This window comes from Octopus bimaculoides, chromosome 1, assembly GCF_046866305.1.
Source record: "Octopus bimaculoides isolate indiv1 chromosome 1, ASM4686630v1, whole genome shotgun sequence".
Taxonomy (NCBI): Eukaryota; Metazoa; Mollusca; class Cephalopoda; order Octopoda; family Octopodidae; genus Octopus; species Octopus bimaculoides.
In genome coordinates this window covers 116,070,484-116,087,531 of record NC_142928.1, presented here as the reverse complement: position 1 = coordinate 116,087,531, position 17,048 = coordinate 116,070,484, and the positions used below count along the sequence as shown (strand labels likewise).

The window sequence follows — 17,048 nt, the reverse complement described above, 5'->3', positions numbered from 1 at the left end:
ACTAGCGTGTGTTAATAGAGTAACGAAACATGTGAAGAAACTGAACAGATCCCTCATCAACCCCAATACTTATTTGTCTGTTGTTGTTTTTTTCGTAAATTCTCCCATATATATATATATATATGTATATATATATATATATATATATATATATATATATATATATATATATATATATATATATATATATATATATATATATATATATATATATATATATATATATATATATATATATATATATATATATATATATAATGAGAATTTAGTAAAAACGAAAAGAAGACGGGTGTGTAAACAACAAACACATGTATTAGTTTAACGCTCCTGAAGTGAGAAAGTCTTTTTCGTTTCGAGCCTACGCTCTTCGACAGAAAAGAACGCAGAAATAAACAGAGAAAATGGAAAAAGGTATAGTGGCTAGCGATCTGTCATGGCGAACGCCGGACAGAGGAGTCACACAAGAGAGCTAGGAAGAAGGGGGAAATAATAAAATGGTAGTGATCCCAAAATGCAGGTGCGTGTACGAGTGTATGTGAGAGCGTGTATGTGCATGTGTGTGCGCGTGGAAGGGGGCTGGTGACATTGACGTGTGTGTGTGTGTGCATGTGTAGGTGTGTGGATGATGGTGAGGTGCTGGGAACTGGTCAGTGCTACTGTGTGCGCTGGTGTGGATGCTAGGAAGTGGTCAGTGCTAGTGTGTAGAGGTGGTGTGACGTGGTGTGGTGGTGTTGGGGTGTGGGTAGGTGAGAGTGGGGGGTCTAAGGGATGGGGTGGGATGGGATGTATAGGAATGGTGGGGCTGGAATGTGTAGGGGTGGGATAACGAGGGAGGGGTGATGATGAAGTGAGAGAGAGTGGAAGGGAGAAGGTGGGTAGGAGTGAAGAGAGGAAGTAGGTGCCAGAGCAAGAGAGGAGAGGTGGGTAGGAGGAAGTAGGTGTGAGAGGAAGAAAGGAAAGAGGAGAGAGGAGGAAAGTTAGATGAAGATGGGCGGAGAGTTGAGCCCATGTGGCGCAAAGGAGCGAAGAGAGAAGATAAACCTTTTCTCACGGCGAAGATAGGAGTCTGTATGGCCCCTGTGCAAGGACACTCCGAACAAAGAGAGGTGTTGTAAAGAGTGACCGGTAGAGCGGAAATGACGCGAAACCGGGGTGTTGTTGCCGAGTCAGATGTCTCGAAGGTGTTCCACGAACCGGTCATCTAAGCGGCGTCCAGTTTGACCGATGTATAGAGAAGGACAGAGAGAGCAGAAGATGCAGTGGATCTTGTTCAAAACGGGGGCACATTTTTCATTTATGTTTTATGTAATGTTTTTGGTACCGAAAGACTTTCAAACTTCGTATACTTATCTATTTTGTGTTATAGAACAGAAAAAAAATTTTGTATTCGAATTTATTTCATGTAAAAAATTGTCTTATTTCGATAATTTCAACCAATCACTGACAAGTATTCAGCTGTTTACACTTACTCCTTTGGCAGTTTAAGCGGTGTAAAGCGTATTTAATCTCCATTACTTCTGACATTTTGCAGAGAGGCAACACACGTGTGTTCGTTTTCCCTAACCCTAACCCTAACCCTAACCCTAATTGACTTGCTCCTTCCCTCAAAAACCAGGCCTTGTGCCTATAATAGAAAGGTTTATTAGCTACTGCCAATATGCTTCAGCCATTTTTTGACAAGGAAATAATAATTTTATCACCGCCAGAATCGTTTGAGAATCGTTTGTTTACGTAGTCAGCACTTAATTTTTACGGCTGAATGGACGTCAGTCATTGGTTGAAATTACAGAAATACGACAACTTTAACATGAAATAACTTGCGATGTACGCTTTTTTGTTAAGAAGACTAAGAGAAAAAGATGTTTTATACGACACATTCTACCAGTGTCCCAAGTTTCAAAGTGTTTCGTTAAGAAATTACTAGTGCCCCCGTTTTGAACAAGATCCGAAGCAGTTGATGACGTTGCTAGAAATGCAGATGGAGTCAGTGATATGATAGGGTCGATGATGGGTGCCTGTGAGGAGAGTGGTGTTGGAGAGGTAAGGGTAAGTGCGGCAGCGTGGGCGGGAGCAGGGGAACGAGCCGGGTTGGGAGGCTGGGTTAGGGAAGAAGCTGTAGACCAAAAGGTCTCGTAGGTTGTAGGCTCGTTTGAAGGAAGGGAGGGGTCGGTTAGGGAAGATGTGCGAAGTGGAGGGGTCGGACTGAAGCCACCGGAAGGCTCGGAGAATGGTGCGTTGGAGAGGTAGGGTGGTGGTGTGGTAGGTGAGGGGAAACGGGAGACGGGTAACGACGGTGCAGGTGCGGAGGGAGAGAGCATATAGGTCATAGTGGGGCTGAACCCGAAAGCACGTGGTTGGAAAGCAAGCTTCTTAACCAAAACCCCCATTTGATTTTCTCATGCTTGTAGTGTTTGAAAGAAACAGTGTAGATTAAATCGACGCCTGTATATGACGTACTATTTCAAACATCCACCACACAGGAAGGATGTAAAAATCAGTGTCAAAGAAATGATTTCTTATCAGAATGTGAGATAGAAGAGAGTATGGCACACAGTTGTTTGAGAGAGGGGGGGGGAGAAAAAGAAAGAGAGAGGGAGAAAGATAAAGGGAGGGTGGGGAGAATGAAAGAGGCGTTTCACAAATAGTTAAAATGTAGAAATTTTATACCGATATGCTTTCTTCACTTTTTCCTGACCCAAAGTACTTAGAATTGCACAAAGCAAAGTTGTCCTGTGACCTAATTATTCGAGCGTAGCAGCTGAAAAGATTTATATTTTTGACCTTAATTAAGATACAGGACTGTTGAAAACACTAAGCATTGTACTCCCTCTCTTTCTATGAACTGATGGTCTGGGGGAGAAGTAATTAACAACCAAATAAAAACAACAGCAACGTTGAATTTTGTAGGATATCTGAACAAGTGATAAGAAGTGGTAAAGATCAATTCCTTTTCTTCTGTTTTGAGTTCACATCCTAACGAAGACAACGACCGGTGAAAATAGATGAAATATACATTAATAATACACTGGAATCGGTTCTATTGTCTGCAGTCCGCACACGCACACACACAATCACTGACCACGCGGAACAATGGTTTGTAATTGTGGTCGATGAAAATATTCTTAGTAGTGTTTGTAGTTGTAGCTAAGTAATAATTAATTCGTTTAATTGGCCACAAAGGCTAATATCAATTAAAAACATATAAGGACAAAGAGAGGACGAAGGTTTTGTCCGAAAAGGTAGGAAAGTTCGTCTAAACAGAGGAAGAAAACGGAGAAAGATAAAATAAATAAATAGATAAATAAATAGATAAATAAATAAGTAGAACTCCTAAAGGGGGAGGCGCTTCGAAAAAGGAAAGGTTACACGTGGAAAAACCCATAAAACCACGGGAGCCTGGTCAGAAGTAGAAAGCAGTGGGTGTCAGCCTGAGTAGAATGATAAACATTTCAATATTTTGTGGTATTTAGTTATGTTCCTTTTCGTTCTGAGCTGAATAAAATTCCACCAAGTACAAATTTACTTTTCATTCTTCTGAAGACAATAAAACATTTATAATAATATTCAACAGTCGTTGTCGACGTGGGAGAAGATGGATCGCGAGCATCTGATGCGTGCTCGGAAGGTTCTGCTGCATGTCGGGAACTGGTGGTCTGCTGGGAATGAAGGCAAGAGGTTGACTCTGGACTTGCGCAGCTCAGGTTTCTTTTTGTGTTCCTGCGAGCTTATTCTGTTCATAGGAGGTGACACCTCTGTTGATTTAGCTACGCCAAGCAAGGTGGTTCTGTACTTGCAAATAAAGCACTTGATAAATTGATGCTAGAATTTACAAAGCATCAGATAGAACATTTCCCGTCTGTAGTTATGCAGCTTACGTCAAACTTCGGCGATTGGGTCAACCAAAATAAGTATCCCTTCGCCCACTTCGTAGCGATCGTCAATAGTATTATTTAGAGGGTGTTGAAGAGGTAGAATCGGTAGGTCAGTGGTCAAAATGCCTTGAGGTATTTAGTTACGTCATTTTAAGTTCTGAGTTCAAATCATACCACAGTCTACCAGTATCTATAAAATTACTGGGAATTATTTATTGGAGTAGACTCAATTGACTATGTTCTTACCATAAAGCTTTGACATTCTTCACATTTGCTCAGTAAAATACGACAGTAACATTAGACTTGAATTGCACCTCTTCAAACAATGTCTTAAGTCAATGTAAGATATCGTTAACACCATTCACACTTATGAAACGTGAGGTAGACTTCTCTCAGTTTGCGCATAATATATAAATTCAATACAGCTATAATGTACTATACTTTGCGGGAGATGGTAGGGAAATAGTCATTGATGAGAGTTTAACAAAATATAAAACTAATGTGACAGGGCTTTTCTGTCCGCAGGGAGAAAAAGTTTGAGGTGTAATCATTAAGTTTGCTAAAAACTCGAATTAAGCCTTGCTTTACATTTCAAATTGTCCTAAACAAACGCTGAAAAATGCACTGTTAATTAATTACCTAATTACATCGCCAGTACTTGTTTCACTGTGCAGTTTAGACAATTGAATTCTATCCAAGTTTGTGTATACTATAAATATCTATAGGCTATTGATCTTTCTGCGGATAGAAAGTATATAAGCAATCTCCGCTAAGTGATCCAATTACTGGGCACAGAGAAAAAAAAAAAAACCGGTGATGTAACCACTTGATTTACTATTCACAATGATGTTAAACTGGATATTTAGTAGAAAACACACAACTATGATTTACCCTACATTTAAAATTATCTTTAATAGACGTTGTATAGCGCTGTATGAATCTTTCTCCTTTGCCACCTCGCCAGCTAACCTTATGTATGTCATTATTCTGTTTTATTTCAAGATTTCTTACCAATAGAGTAAGAGTCAGCTTCTAACCTATATTCAAGGCCTCTTCATTGGAATTTCAACATCAACGACAGGGTATTTTTGTTTGTATATATGTATGTATGTATGTATGTATGTATGTATGTATGTATGTGCGCAGGTTTGAATGTTTTGTTTTATGTATGTATTATCATGCATATAGTTGCATATCTAGACATTGCTCATACATATTTAAATGATAAACTTCTGGAAGGCTTAACAGATTTTTGCAGTTCCAATGATGGATTGGATCTGTAGTCTTCGAATTAGCTTTCTCCTTTCTGGTTTTCAGAAGCCTAATTTCTCAAGATTGGTATTTAGGCAGTGTGTTACATATCTTAGAGCCTCAATAATCACAAGTATAAACATGAAGTTGTAATCTGGATAGAGTAAATACAGATTTCTCAATAGTTCAGCGTGTATGTATGTATGTATGTATGTATGTATGTATGTATGTATGTATGTATGTATGTATGTGACGCGTGGCGTAGTGGTTGGGATATTCGGCTGACGAACGGAGGTCGTAAGTTCAATTCCCGGCGACGCGTTGTGTCCTTGAGCAAGAACTTTATTTTCACATTGCTCCAATCCAATCTGCTGGCAAAATGAGTAGCACCTGTATTTCAATGGACCAGCCTTGTCACCCTCTGTTTCACGCTGAATCTCCTAGAGAACTACGTTATAGGTACACTTGTCTGTGGAGTGCTCAACCACTTGCACGTTAATTTCACGAGTAGGCTGTTGCGTTGATCGTATCAGCTGGGCCCCTTATCGTCGTAAAGGACGCATTGCTCCTTTATGTATGTATGTATGTATGTATGTGTATTTGCGCGCACGCTCGTGCGTGCGTGTGTTACGATACAAAGAATTGCAGAAGCAAGAAGAATGCTTATCATGTATTGTAGAGTTTTAACCTTATACAACAGAAACACACACGCACGCACATTCACACACTCAAACACGCACACACACACACTTATATATGACAAGTTTCTGTATGGTTTCCATCATATTCTTTTCATAATGTCACTAAAAGAAAAGTTTCTTGATTAAAAAATACTTTCATATTTTTCAGAGCTCTATGACAGTTTTTCACTTTTTGATCGAAATGGAGATGGTGTGATCAGTATAGATGAACTTGGAACGGTAATGATGTCACTAGGTCAAAGACCCACCAGAGACGAGTTACGGGCCTTGCTTCACAGCGTCGATATGAACCGTAAGTAAAAATTCCTTTGTGTTGCTTTCGAGTCTTGCATTGTTTTCTACATAACTTTTCATTCCTCTGAAGCCAATAAAAGATGAACCAGACACAATACACTACCGCTATAAAATAGTATTGTTCCAATACGAAAGAAATACAATTATTATGGCGGTATTTTGTTTACTGTCGCTGATGTTTAATCCTGTATTTGCCCAAATCCAAACTTTTGCTAATAGCTTTCCAGCCGCGACTATTCCGTCTTCCTCTTTCGTGCAAGAAATCTAGAACTATATAATCTAACATGGTTTGTGGGATGTGATTTGAGAGAGATTTTGTTGCTATTTTTAATAGACCAAAATTTAGTAAAATTTACTAAATGTCTTTCTCTACTGTCGCCTTTGACCCTTTGTTTCAAGTGACACAAGAAGTTGATTGGGAGACCATTGAGGAAGAAAAACCTTTTGTTAAGTTTTTCCCCACTTTCAACAATGACGTTTAACCAGAATCCCCCCCCCCCCCCTGCAAGACAAAAGATAGCGGCTGGACATCTTCAATAAATTCCTATTATAACCAAATTCTTCCTACCTGCACGAACAGCAGTTTACACCATTCTCTAACCTTCCGCTAACCTTTCACACGCTGTTGAAGATTAGCGGAGTACCACTCACAGCGTTATGGTCTTTCCATAATTTTCTAATTTAGGGGCGAATCGCATACAAATTCATACAAATATTTTATGCGTAGGCTCATAGAAGACGTATTTTATTAGCTAAATCTCTATTATTTTTTAATGTTTTCAAAAAAAAAAAAACAAAAAAAAAACATTCCTTGATAGCTGTCAATAAGTATATTGTTTTGTTTTTAAACTCTTACTTCTTATCTATTTGACGTACTTTGTTATTTTCCCCGCTGTTTTCTTTTTCTGGTTCTGTTTCCATATCTCTTATCAATGTTTTCATTAATCTCTTATACATTTCATAATTCTACTTTGGAACATTTGTGGATTCCTACTTCAAGACAGTGGAAACATTGATTTCGGTGAATTTCTGGATATATTTGCTAGAAAACTGAACATCGATCCTGAAAAAGAATTGTACGAGGTTTTCTGCGTTTTTGACCAAAATAAGGATGGCTTCATTTCAGCTATGGAACTATTTGAAGTTCTGTCACGACTAGGTGAACATATCACTAAGGTTAGTTATATCATCTTAGAGGTTTCCTTTGTTTTTCGCACCAATTTATAATTCAAAATAAGTGCACTAAAATACTTGAACGCTCTTCTTTCTCTTTCTTTGTTCTCTCTCCCATACACATACGCTAACACATGTACATATACAAATGTGTATGTGTATGTGTGTGTGTGTGTGTGTGTGTGTGTGTGTGCGTGCGTGCGTGCGTGTGCATATCAGGTCATTGATAAAGCCAAAAGAGACCGAAATCACGTGATCTGGTAGTCCTGGCAGCGGAAGTAGTGGTGAATTTCTGCTGCTGACGATAACTATGATGTGCTTTTATGCACGTTAAAACCATATAAGAGTTTTAAGCTCTTGGTAAATATCGCAATATTTGTGTGTTCTAACGCAGCATCCACTTTTAAGTGGTGTATGAGGGGTACCCAAAAGAAACCGGAAATTTGCAACATTATTTCAGTCACCTGGTTTTACACATTTATCACCTTCAAAGTATTTCCCATTTGAAGCAAAGCATCGATCCAGGCGCGCTTTCCCCTCTTCGAAGCAGTGCTGGAACTCTTGCAAAGTGACGCCTTTTAAAGCCTCCGTCGTTTTTTCCTTCACCTCTTCCACATCTGTAAATGCCGGTGTACCAGATTTCATCATCAGCGATAACCTTCGAAAAATGTCCGGATCAACTTCCAACTGTTCTTTCAGTTCACGACAAGCATTCAGTAGTCACTGCTTTTGATCTTCCGTGACAAGCAAGAAACAAATTTTACTGCAACTCTTTTCAAAACTCTTTTCAAAATTCGTCGACTGCCGCCCTGAACGAGATTGGTCTTCAAGCGACAGTGACCATTAATAAAGCGTGGAAATCACTCGTAGACTTGTATTTTGTTCATGGCAGCGTCTTATTTTGTTTCAGCCATCGCTTTTCCACAGCAGAAAGCAGAATTTCATGAAAGCACGCTGCTCCTTCTTGTCAGCCATCGCAAAAATCGACGAACAGGGGAGGAACACGGCAAAGCAAAGACGCACCATGTGGTAATACGACTTCGCTCGACGACACAAGTCGGCAGACTGATTCCTGAGAGTTGCATCATGTGGCTTCTAGCGGTAGACACCTGAACAACAACGGGTTTGACCCACAGAGAGCGTTTCCGGTTACTTTTGGTTTCCCCCTCCCGTATGTTTTAATTTTTGGTATTAATACCGCCTTTTACGCTATATGCACACACACACACACACACACACACACACACACACACGCACACACACACACACACACACATGACAATTACAGAGTGGAAGATAAACATTAGCGATTACAAAAATGCAAAAACTGTTAACCTCACTTTCATCATTTTTATATGTGGTCAAAAATATACCTGGTCTTTAGTACGGTTTTACTGCAACTCATATGTACACTCACACACACACACAGACGGACATGAACACAAAATCATACGTACATATGTATGTATATATATATATATATATATATATATATATATATATATATATATTACCCCACCCATACACATTGCAGCCCCACCATCCCTATACATCCCATCCCACCCCACCCCATCCCTTAGACACCCACCCTTGCTTTCCACACTCTCGCCTCTCCGACACTGAAACACCCCTATACCACCACACCACACATCACCATACCACACCACACCACATCACACCACTCCGCACACACTAGCATTGACCACTTCCCACCACTTACATCATCATCTACAGACCTACACATGCAAACACGTTCACGTCAATGTCACACGCAGATACACGCTCTCACATACACGCTCTCACATACACTACTTTATTATCACCCCTTCTTCCTAGCTCTCCTGTGTGAGTCTTCTGTCCGGCATTCGCCATGATAGATCTCTAGCCACTAAACCTTTTTTCTATCCCCCCCACTATTTATTTCTGTGTTCCTTTCTGTCGGCTCGAAACGTAAAAGACTTTCTCACTTCCTGAGCGTTAAAATAATACACCTGTTTGTTGTTTACAGACCCGTCTTCGTCTTTTGTCTTTTTTTTTGTAAATTCTCACTATATATATATATATATATATATATATATATATATATATATATATATATATATATATATATATATATATATATATATATATATATATATATATATATATATATATATATACGTGTGTATGTGTGTTAATTACCGGCCGATTGACCTGTCTTCTAAATACCAAAGGTATAAATAGTTAGTATATTTAGATGTCAAGCCACTACTGTAACAGAATGTAATTTAATGAAATTTTCTTAGCATTTAATTATGAATAATTTTATTTCAAATGTTATAACTGAATTCTTGCTGAGTTTTAACATTTGTATCCATTTTCAGGACGAAGTAGAAGTAATGGTAAAAGAAGCAGATTTAAACGGTGACGGTCAGGTTGACTATAACGGTAAGCAATGAGTGGAATTAATTTCACTCGTCGAAGAACTATCGAATCTGCTCTTCCAGATTTTCGGGAAATGTTTCTTAATTACGTTTAATTTAGTTTTTATTGATAATAATAAATCTCAAGATTAAAACGATCTCTTCGAATAGTAGCATCCTGTGTTTTTAAACTGAAATTTGGAACGCAGAAATAATATTAGAAGGTGTTGGACGTGTATGTATGTATGTATGTATGTATGTATGTATGTATGTATGTATGTATGTATGTATTTATGTGTGTATGTATGTATGCATATATATATATATATATATATATATATATATATATATATATATATATATATTTGGCTATGTCAAGATGGATTTTTATGTATTCTTCCTCCCACTTGGATTTGAAATGTTGCCACAATTATAATATGTCTATTCTACTGTAATTTTCTGCATTTTCCTGCAGCTGAAGATTGCTCTACATATTGCATTTAATGTAATGCTCGCATTACTTAAATAAATGGAGTAGCATGAAACGTGCGTACTGCAATCACCTTTGAAATCCGTGTTGCTTATTTTTTATATATATATATATATATGAGAGAGAGAGAGATAGATAAACTTACTTGGAAATGGATGCGTGGCGTTCAATCAAATAATTATATAAATAATGTGTGTGTGCGTGTGTGTGTGTGTGTGTGTGTGTGTGTGTGTGTGTGTGTGTGTGTGTGTGTGTATGTTTGTATGTATGCATATATGTATATATGTAAATATATATGCATATATGGATACAGAAAACAATATGAAATACGAAACCAAATGAGTTCAATACGCAAACAACGAGAGAAACAAATGGAAAACAGGACAAATAACACAAAGAACGACCCTTCATTAGTTGTCGGCTGTCTATCTACTCCTCATTTCGAGCATTCAACGACAATATGAGTCTTCAAAGACAGTTGCTCCCATAAGTACCAAAATAAATTTTGGATTTATGGAGGGTCAAAGTTGAGAACAAAAACAGGACAATGGAGACATACAAGGAAACCGAACGAAAGCAAACATGGAGGGTCGTTAGACCAGAACGAGAGTAAAATAGCGAAAGTTGCAGAAATATTTTCTTTGAAAAGAGAAAAGATAGAAGAGAGAGATAGAAGACGTCCAGTCCTTAGGACAGTCCTGAAGGAAAAGAAAGATGAAAACGCGAGAAAAAGAAAGATGGACGATGGTCACGTGTGATCATCGAGAGAGAGAAAAAGAGAAACAGGGGATAGAGAGACAGATAAAAAAACGGTGAAGTGGAAAAAAAGTGAAGTAGAGAAAAGAACGAGGGAGAAAACAGTACAGAGTAAAGGTGCATCAAAAGATTAAGATAAACTTATTAGGAAATGGATGCGTGGCGTTCAATCAAATATAATATAAATTATATATGCATATACGGGTACAATATTTTACCAACTGTAAACAACATAAAATACGAGAACAGATGAGTTCAATACGCAAACAACGCGAAAAACAAATGGAAAACTTCAATCTCTGTCTTCCTTGTGTGTTTTCGTTCGGTTTCCTTGTATGTTTCCATTGTCCTGTTTTTGTTCTCAACTTTGACCTTCCATAAATGCAAAATTTTATTTTGGTATTTATGGGAGCAACTGTCTTCGAAGACTCAAATTGTCGCTGAATGCTCGAGATGACAAGTAGACAGCCGACAACTTATGAAGGGTCGTTCTTTGTGTTACTTGTCCTGTTTTCCATTTGTTTCTCTCGTTGTTTGTGTACTGAATTCATTTGTTTTCGTCTTTCGTCTTGTTTACTGCTGTTCACGTCCTGTACCCATATATGCATATATATGTGTGTGTGTGTGTGTGCGTGCGCACGCGCGTATGTGTGTGCGTGCGTGCGTGTGTGTGTGCGCGCGCGTGTGTGTGTATGCTCCACATATAATACTCCAATAGATCGAGATCTGGGGAATTAGGAGGCCAAATGTTAGGGGTTATATGATCATGAAAATTTTCAGCCATCCATGCCTGTGTTATTATAGCCATGTGTGATAGTGCAATCTTAGTGAAGCACATATGGCTTTCAGTTGCATATACTGTCTATCCAGAGCTTAACAATTATTTCCAGGACCTCAATGTCGGCGACGGAGTTAACTCTGAGGCTTTGTGGAAAGAAATAAAGAGACATCACATGTCTTTCATTGCTGACAACCCTTAAAACCATGACAGTTACAGGAAATTTTGTATGCATAACACTTGGAACTTCAGAAGGGTTTGCACATAACCATTTGTCATTTCTTCTGTCCTAGTCGAAGTTTTTCTTGTTCGAGAAAAACCAAATCGAATCATCTTCTGCTGTATTTTTCAGTTTGTTTAAGGACCTTTTAGATTTGATGTAGTGATTTTCTTTTGCTTTTTCTGACAAACTGACCGTTCCTCATCATAGAAGACTTATATCTGATGTCTTCACGGACAACAATTCTGACTGTTCCTTTTGACACATGGAAATCGTTTGCAATTGACCTCATGGACTTTCTGGGATTGTAATCAATGGTCTGTTGAACTTGCTGGATAAATTCAAGTATTCTGATAATTTCAGAGTGTTTAGAGTGCTTTTTATGCTTTGATACTGGTGATACGTTTCCATCTTCAGTCTCTAGCTCCTTACAAACTTTGTAGACGAAAAAAATCGAGATATTTCGAAATCGCTATGCTCAGCCTTTATAACCACAATAACAGCATGCCTCTTCATTTCTTGAGTAAGCTGAGGGTCTGCCATTATTATTTTCTGAAACAAAAATTATACAGAGTTTTCAAAAAATGCAGCAATGACTCAAAAAAGGTATGTCCTCAAATACCTCACGCACCTTATATATATATATATATATATATATATATATATATATATATATATATATATATATATATATATATATATATGTATGTATGTATGTATGTAAAGGGTTTGTACCCCACCACCACTTGAGAAGCCGTGTTAGTGTATTTACATCCCCATAACTTAGGGGTTAGGCAAAAGAGACCTATAGAATAAGTGTTAGGCTTAAGATATAAGTCCTGGGGTCGATTTGTTCGACTAAAACCCTTCAAGGCAGTGTCCAGCATGGTCGCAGTCAAATGACTGAAACACGTAAAAGAATATAGGCCTACATGCGCGCGCGCGCCCGTGTATGTGTGTGTGTGTGTGTATGCATGTAATGGACATTAGTCATTAGAAGCATGTATATACTTATATATCTTCATACGCACGGTGAACAACGCGATTCAAAACGTGGCGAAAATGGGAGAATAAGAGGAAAGGAGAAGGGAGAATAGATGAGAAAATGAAGAAGAGGAGTCAAAGAAGCAACGTTTTATAAAGATTTTACTATTTTTTTTGTTATAAACTTGTCAACTATTTTCATGTGATTTTTAAAAATCATTATTTAAGATTATTTATTAATATCTTGACATTTCTTTCTTTTCTACTTCATTACAGAATTCAAATCTATTCTCAGTGGAAATAAAAGTTCAGTATCAGATGCATAACGGCAGGCTGGTTCGGAATTCTTTTGAAAATTTACACCTGAGACTTGACAGGATAATTAATTATCTGTGTCTGTCTGTCTCTCTCTCTCTCTCTCTCTCTCTCTCTCTCTCTCTCTCTCTCTCTCTCTCTCTCTCTCTCTCTTTCTCTCTAAAGAAATAAACGATTATCTTCTTAACTTCATTAACTTATAGCTGTTTCTGCTATGAGATGCGGTGGACTCATAGCTGAGTGTCTGACTAACACTTTATACTGTAGATTCATCGGAGCCTTGAATATGAATATATATGGAATTAGCTGTCAACTAATATAAGAATTATAAAATATGAACTTTACTTCAGAACGATAAACAACTTAAACCATTTGCTTAACTCTCTATGGCAATCTCTATAGGTGGCAATGCATTTTTCTTACTACAGAATATTTTGATTTCTCATTGAAACAGGAAGATGCATTTAAAGAGAAGAGGAATTTACGAAAGGAATTAATTTTCACTTCGGTACACGCCATAAATTGTCATTTTGGGTGCATATTTTATTGGTAATGGCAAGATTTGGACACTAAATGCAGATGTATGGAATTAAATACAGAATATCATTTGATGTAATGCTCCACTTTTTCTGAAGTGGAACTTGAATAAATGAATACATCAAATACTTTGTTCCACTGTCATTTAAGAAAGTTAACAACATTATTTTCTATATTACATAATATATTACATACATATGGTCACATATAGCCTGTTTGATGAAGATATACATACATATGCACACAAATATATCGAAAAGTTCCCGGATTAATTACTCTAGCAAAAGATAACTTATTTGCCTAAGTCTTAACATCTCCTTCGAAATAGTTACCTTGCGCGCCAATACACCGATCCCAGTGTTCCTGCCACTTTTGGGATCTGGCCTGGAAGTCGTCTTCCGTGAACGAGTCAAGTATCTTATCCGATTCACTCTGGATCTCGACAACAGTGTTAAAACGGTAACCTTTGAGCTGCATGTTTATCTTCAGAGGTCCGCAGGTGCTAAATCTGGTGAATAAGGCGGATGCAGAAGCGATGCCATGTTGTTTTTGGTGAGAAACTCACGAGAAGGGATCGGAGACAGGATGCATTGTCGTCGTGAAGAATCGTTAGCACGCCAGGCAAAATACTTAGCGGCATTTCGTCCGTCTTTACGTTCTGAGTTCAAATTCCACCGAGGCCGACTTTGCCTTTTACCCTTTCGAGGTCGATAAAATAAGTGCCAATCGAGCGCTGGGGGTCGATGTAATCGGCTTACTCCTCCCACAGATTCAGTCGCTTTCGGCGAATGTCCTCCCTCAAACGCTTCGAAACGTCGCAGTAGAATTCTCGATTAACGGTCTGGCCATGGGGGATAAATTCTCGTTCCACAATACCGTGGATACCGAAAACAACGGTGACCATGCTCTTAATTGAGCTGCAGCTCTATCATGCATTCTTCGGTCGTGGAGGTGAAGGTTTTTTCCATTGTGACGACTGCTCCATCGTCTCAGGGTCGCACCCGTAGACCCAGTTCTCGTCACCGGTGATGATCTACAACATAAGGGATGAATCATCAGCGATACGCTGACGGAGATCGTGACAGACTTCGACGCGATGTTCTTTCTGCTCAGTGATCCGCAGGCGGGGTACAAACTTGGCAGAGACACGGAGCATATTCAATTCACACGTTAGGATTGCCTGCACGGGTCCATGCGACAAACCAACAACATCATCAATCTCGTTGATTGTCATGCATAAGCTAATAAATTTTTTCCACATTGCCGAAGGTGACGCTCGTGGCAGGGCTTCTAAATCGGTCATCGTCTTTCAGGGACGCTCTTTCGCTTTTGAAGCGCCCGTGTCACACAAGACATTGCATACGACTAATTGTCTCGTCGCCGTAAGCTTGCGGAAGGCTGCTCAATGTATCTGTAGCACACTTCCAAAGTTTAACGCAAAATTTCACGTTGGCTCTTTGTTCCAACTTCCTATCCATGGCAAAAACAGCATACACGTGTGTGCCGTTACTGCTATGCTAGCTCTCACTGCGCACGCAACTGTGTGCGGCCATATGTTGGCACGCTATAGAACTAGTCTGAGGACATTTTGATATCACCTCGTATATATATATGTATATAACTTCTACTGCTGCTGCTGCGTTTGAGTTGCTCTTTGTTTTTTTGCAGTACTAATATGCTTTAAAAAATTGTAGTCGATGAAGAAGTCTGGGAAGTAAGATGGATGAGGTAATTTTCTCGTTCAATTTCTTCAGTCATTTGTGAGTGATTATCGGACGTTACCTAGGAGAGAATTAATCTTTTTCGCATGACCAATATACCAAATTATACACCATGGTTCTCGGTGTATTTTGCCAATTTCCTGACAATTCTTCTTCCCTGAAATATTTGCAGCAGGTTAAAAAAAAAACAATAAATAAAATAAAATGATAAAAAAAACAATAAATAAGATAAAATAATAATAAAAAACAGAAGATCAGTTGACTTGCTGACTTTCCATGCATTTTTGGTTTGAGAAAATACTTTGTTACATCACCTCAAATCATCAACTACGAGAAACGTCGTCTGTTGTCATGCAGAATCTCTTTCACGTCACACAAGTCAATGTTTTTGTTGCGCAAAAGAGGAGCCAAGCAGAGTTTTAAAATATCTCTCAGCTTATCTCGCACCTATATCTAGAGATTTTCTAACGACTTTCCAGTGTAACTTTTCACATTGTCTGGCGTTAGTCTGCTTCGATAATGGCCAACAGTTAGTCGCTTTCAATGTAGAATTTCGTTCGAGACTTACCCCCTCATCAAGCTGTGGTCCTCGCTTCGACCCTCTTGGGTTATATGATTTTTGACGGTCCCCAGTGCAGTTTCCGCTGGTTCGTTTTCCATTTTGAATTTAAACAATTAAGTAGCTCAAACTTTGTTCGTTTTCATCTTCAATTTAACAGCCGAAAGCAAAGAAGAATAATCAGCAAAATTAAACGTAGCAGCAAATATATGCGTTTACAAATCTCTATTATAAAACATAGTTAAACATAATTGTATTTCTGAATTGCATTCCAGAGTTTAAAAGAGTCATAACCGCAATTATTTTTGCGACAACTTGTCCAACATTGAAACAGGGTCATGGATTAAAAGATGTTTGAAATAAATTATGTCTAAATATATGTCACGTAGAATGAACGCGGTCGAAATAATTGTCAGCATGATTTCAATTGAAAAATGAATAAATGTTCCGTTTGATCGATTAATCTTGTATCATATGTATGCTAGAGCAAGTCTAAGATTGGTTGCTCTATAATTGCATCACGTACAACACAAATAATAGAAAACTGATTTACTACTATAATCATAAAACGCAGCAAACACCACGACTACACCCACAATAAAACATGGCGTTCCTGTCAAAACTATGACAGTGATCAAAAGTAAATTGATTGGTATTTCTTGTTGTGACCATCCCGTGTTTGCAGTGTGTCTATAGATTTGCGATGTATTGAAGACATGTGATTTATTGAAGAATTTTATCGTTTGAGGATTTCATTGAGAGAGAGAGAGAGAGAGAGAGAGAGAGAGAGAGAGAGAGAGAGAGAGAGAGAGAGAGAGAGAGATGTTAACACTACATTGACCAGGTTGAATGGTTTCTTAAGGGCCCCGAATAGAATACTGGATAGAAACCCCGTACTAAATTACTCATTCTACAGAATGTTGAACTGGAGATTAATGATTTAAATTCGGGTTTTTCTACATGTCTTCAGCTATTTAATCAAATCATTATTACAT

At 38.2% G+C, this 17,048-nt stretch overlaps 1 protein-coding gene across 2 annotated transcripts in view; it reads left to right on the top strand.

The window, feature by feature from the left end:
* Positions 1–13,389, top strand: part of LOC106874943 (neo-calmodulin) — a 47,096-nt gene extending 33,707 nt beyond the window's left edge. For both annotated transcript variants that reach the window (XM_089356434.1, XM_089356442.1), the window contains 4 exons: positions 5,973–6,116; positions 7,119–7,294; positions 9,655–9,718; positions 13,198–13,389. In XM_089356434.1, the coding sequence (XP_089212560.1) occupies positions 5,973–6,116; positions 7,119–7,294; positions 9,655–9,718; positions 13,198–13,247 (434 nt within the window). In that variant the 3' untranslated portion in view covers positions 13,248–13,389. The remainder of the gene's footprint in view (positions 1–5,972; positions 6,117–7,118; positions 7,295–9,654; positions 9,719–13,197) is intronic.
* The last annotated feature ends 3,659 nt before the right edge of the window (positions 13,390–17,048 follow it).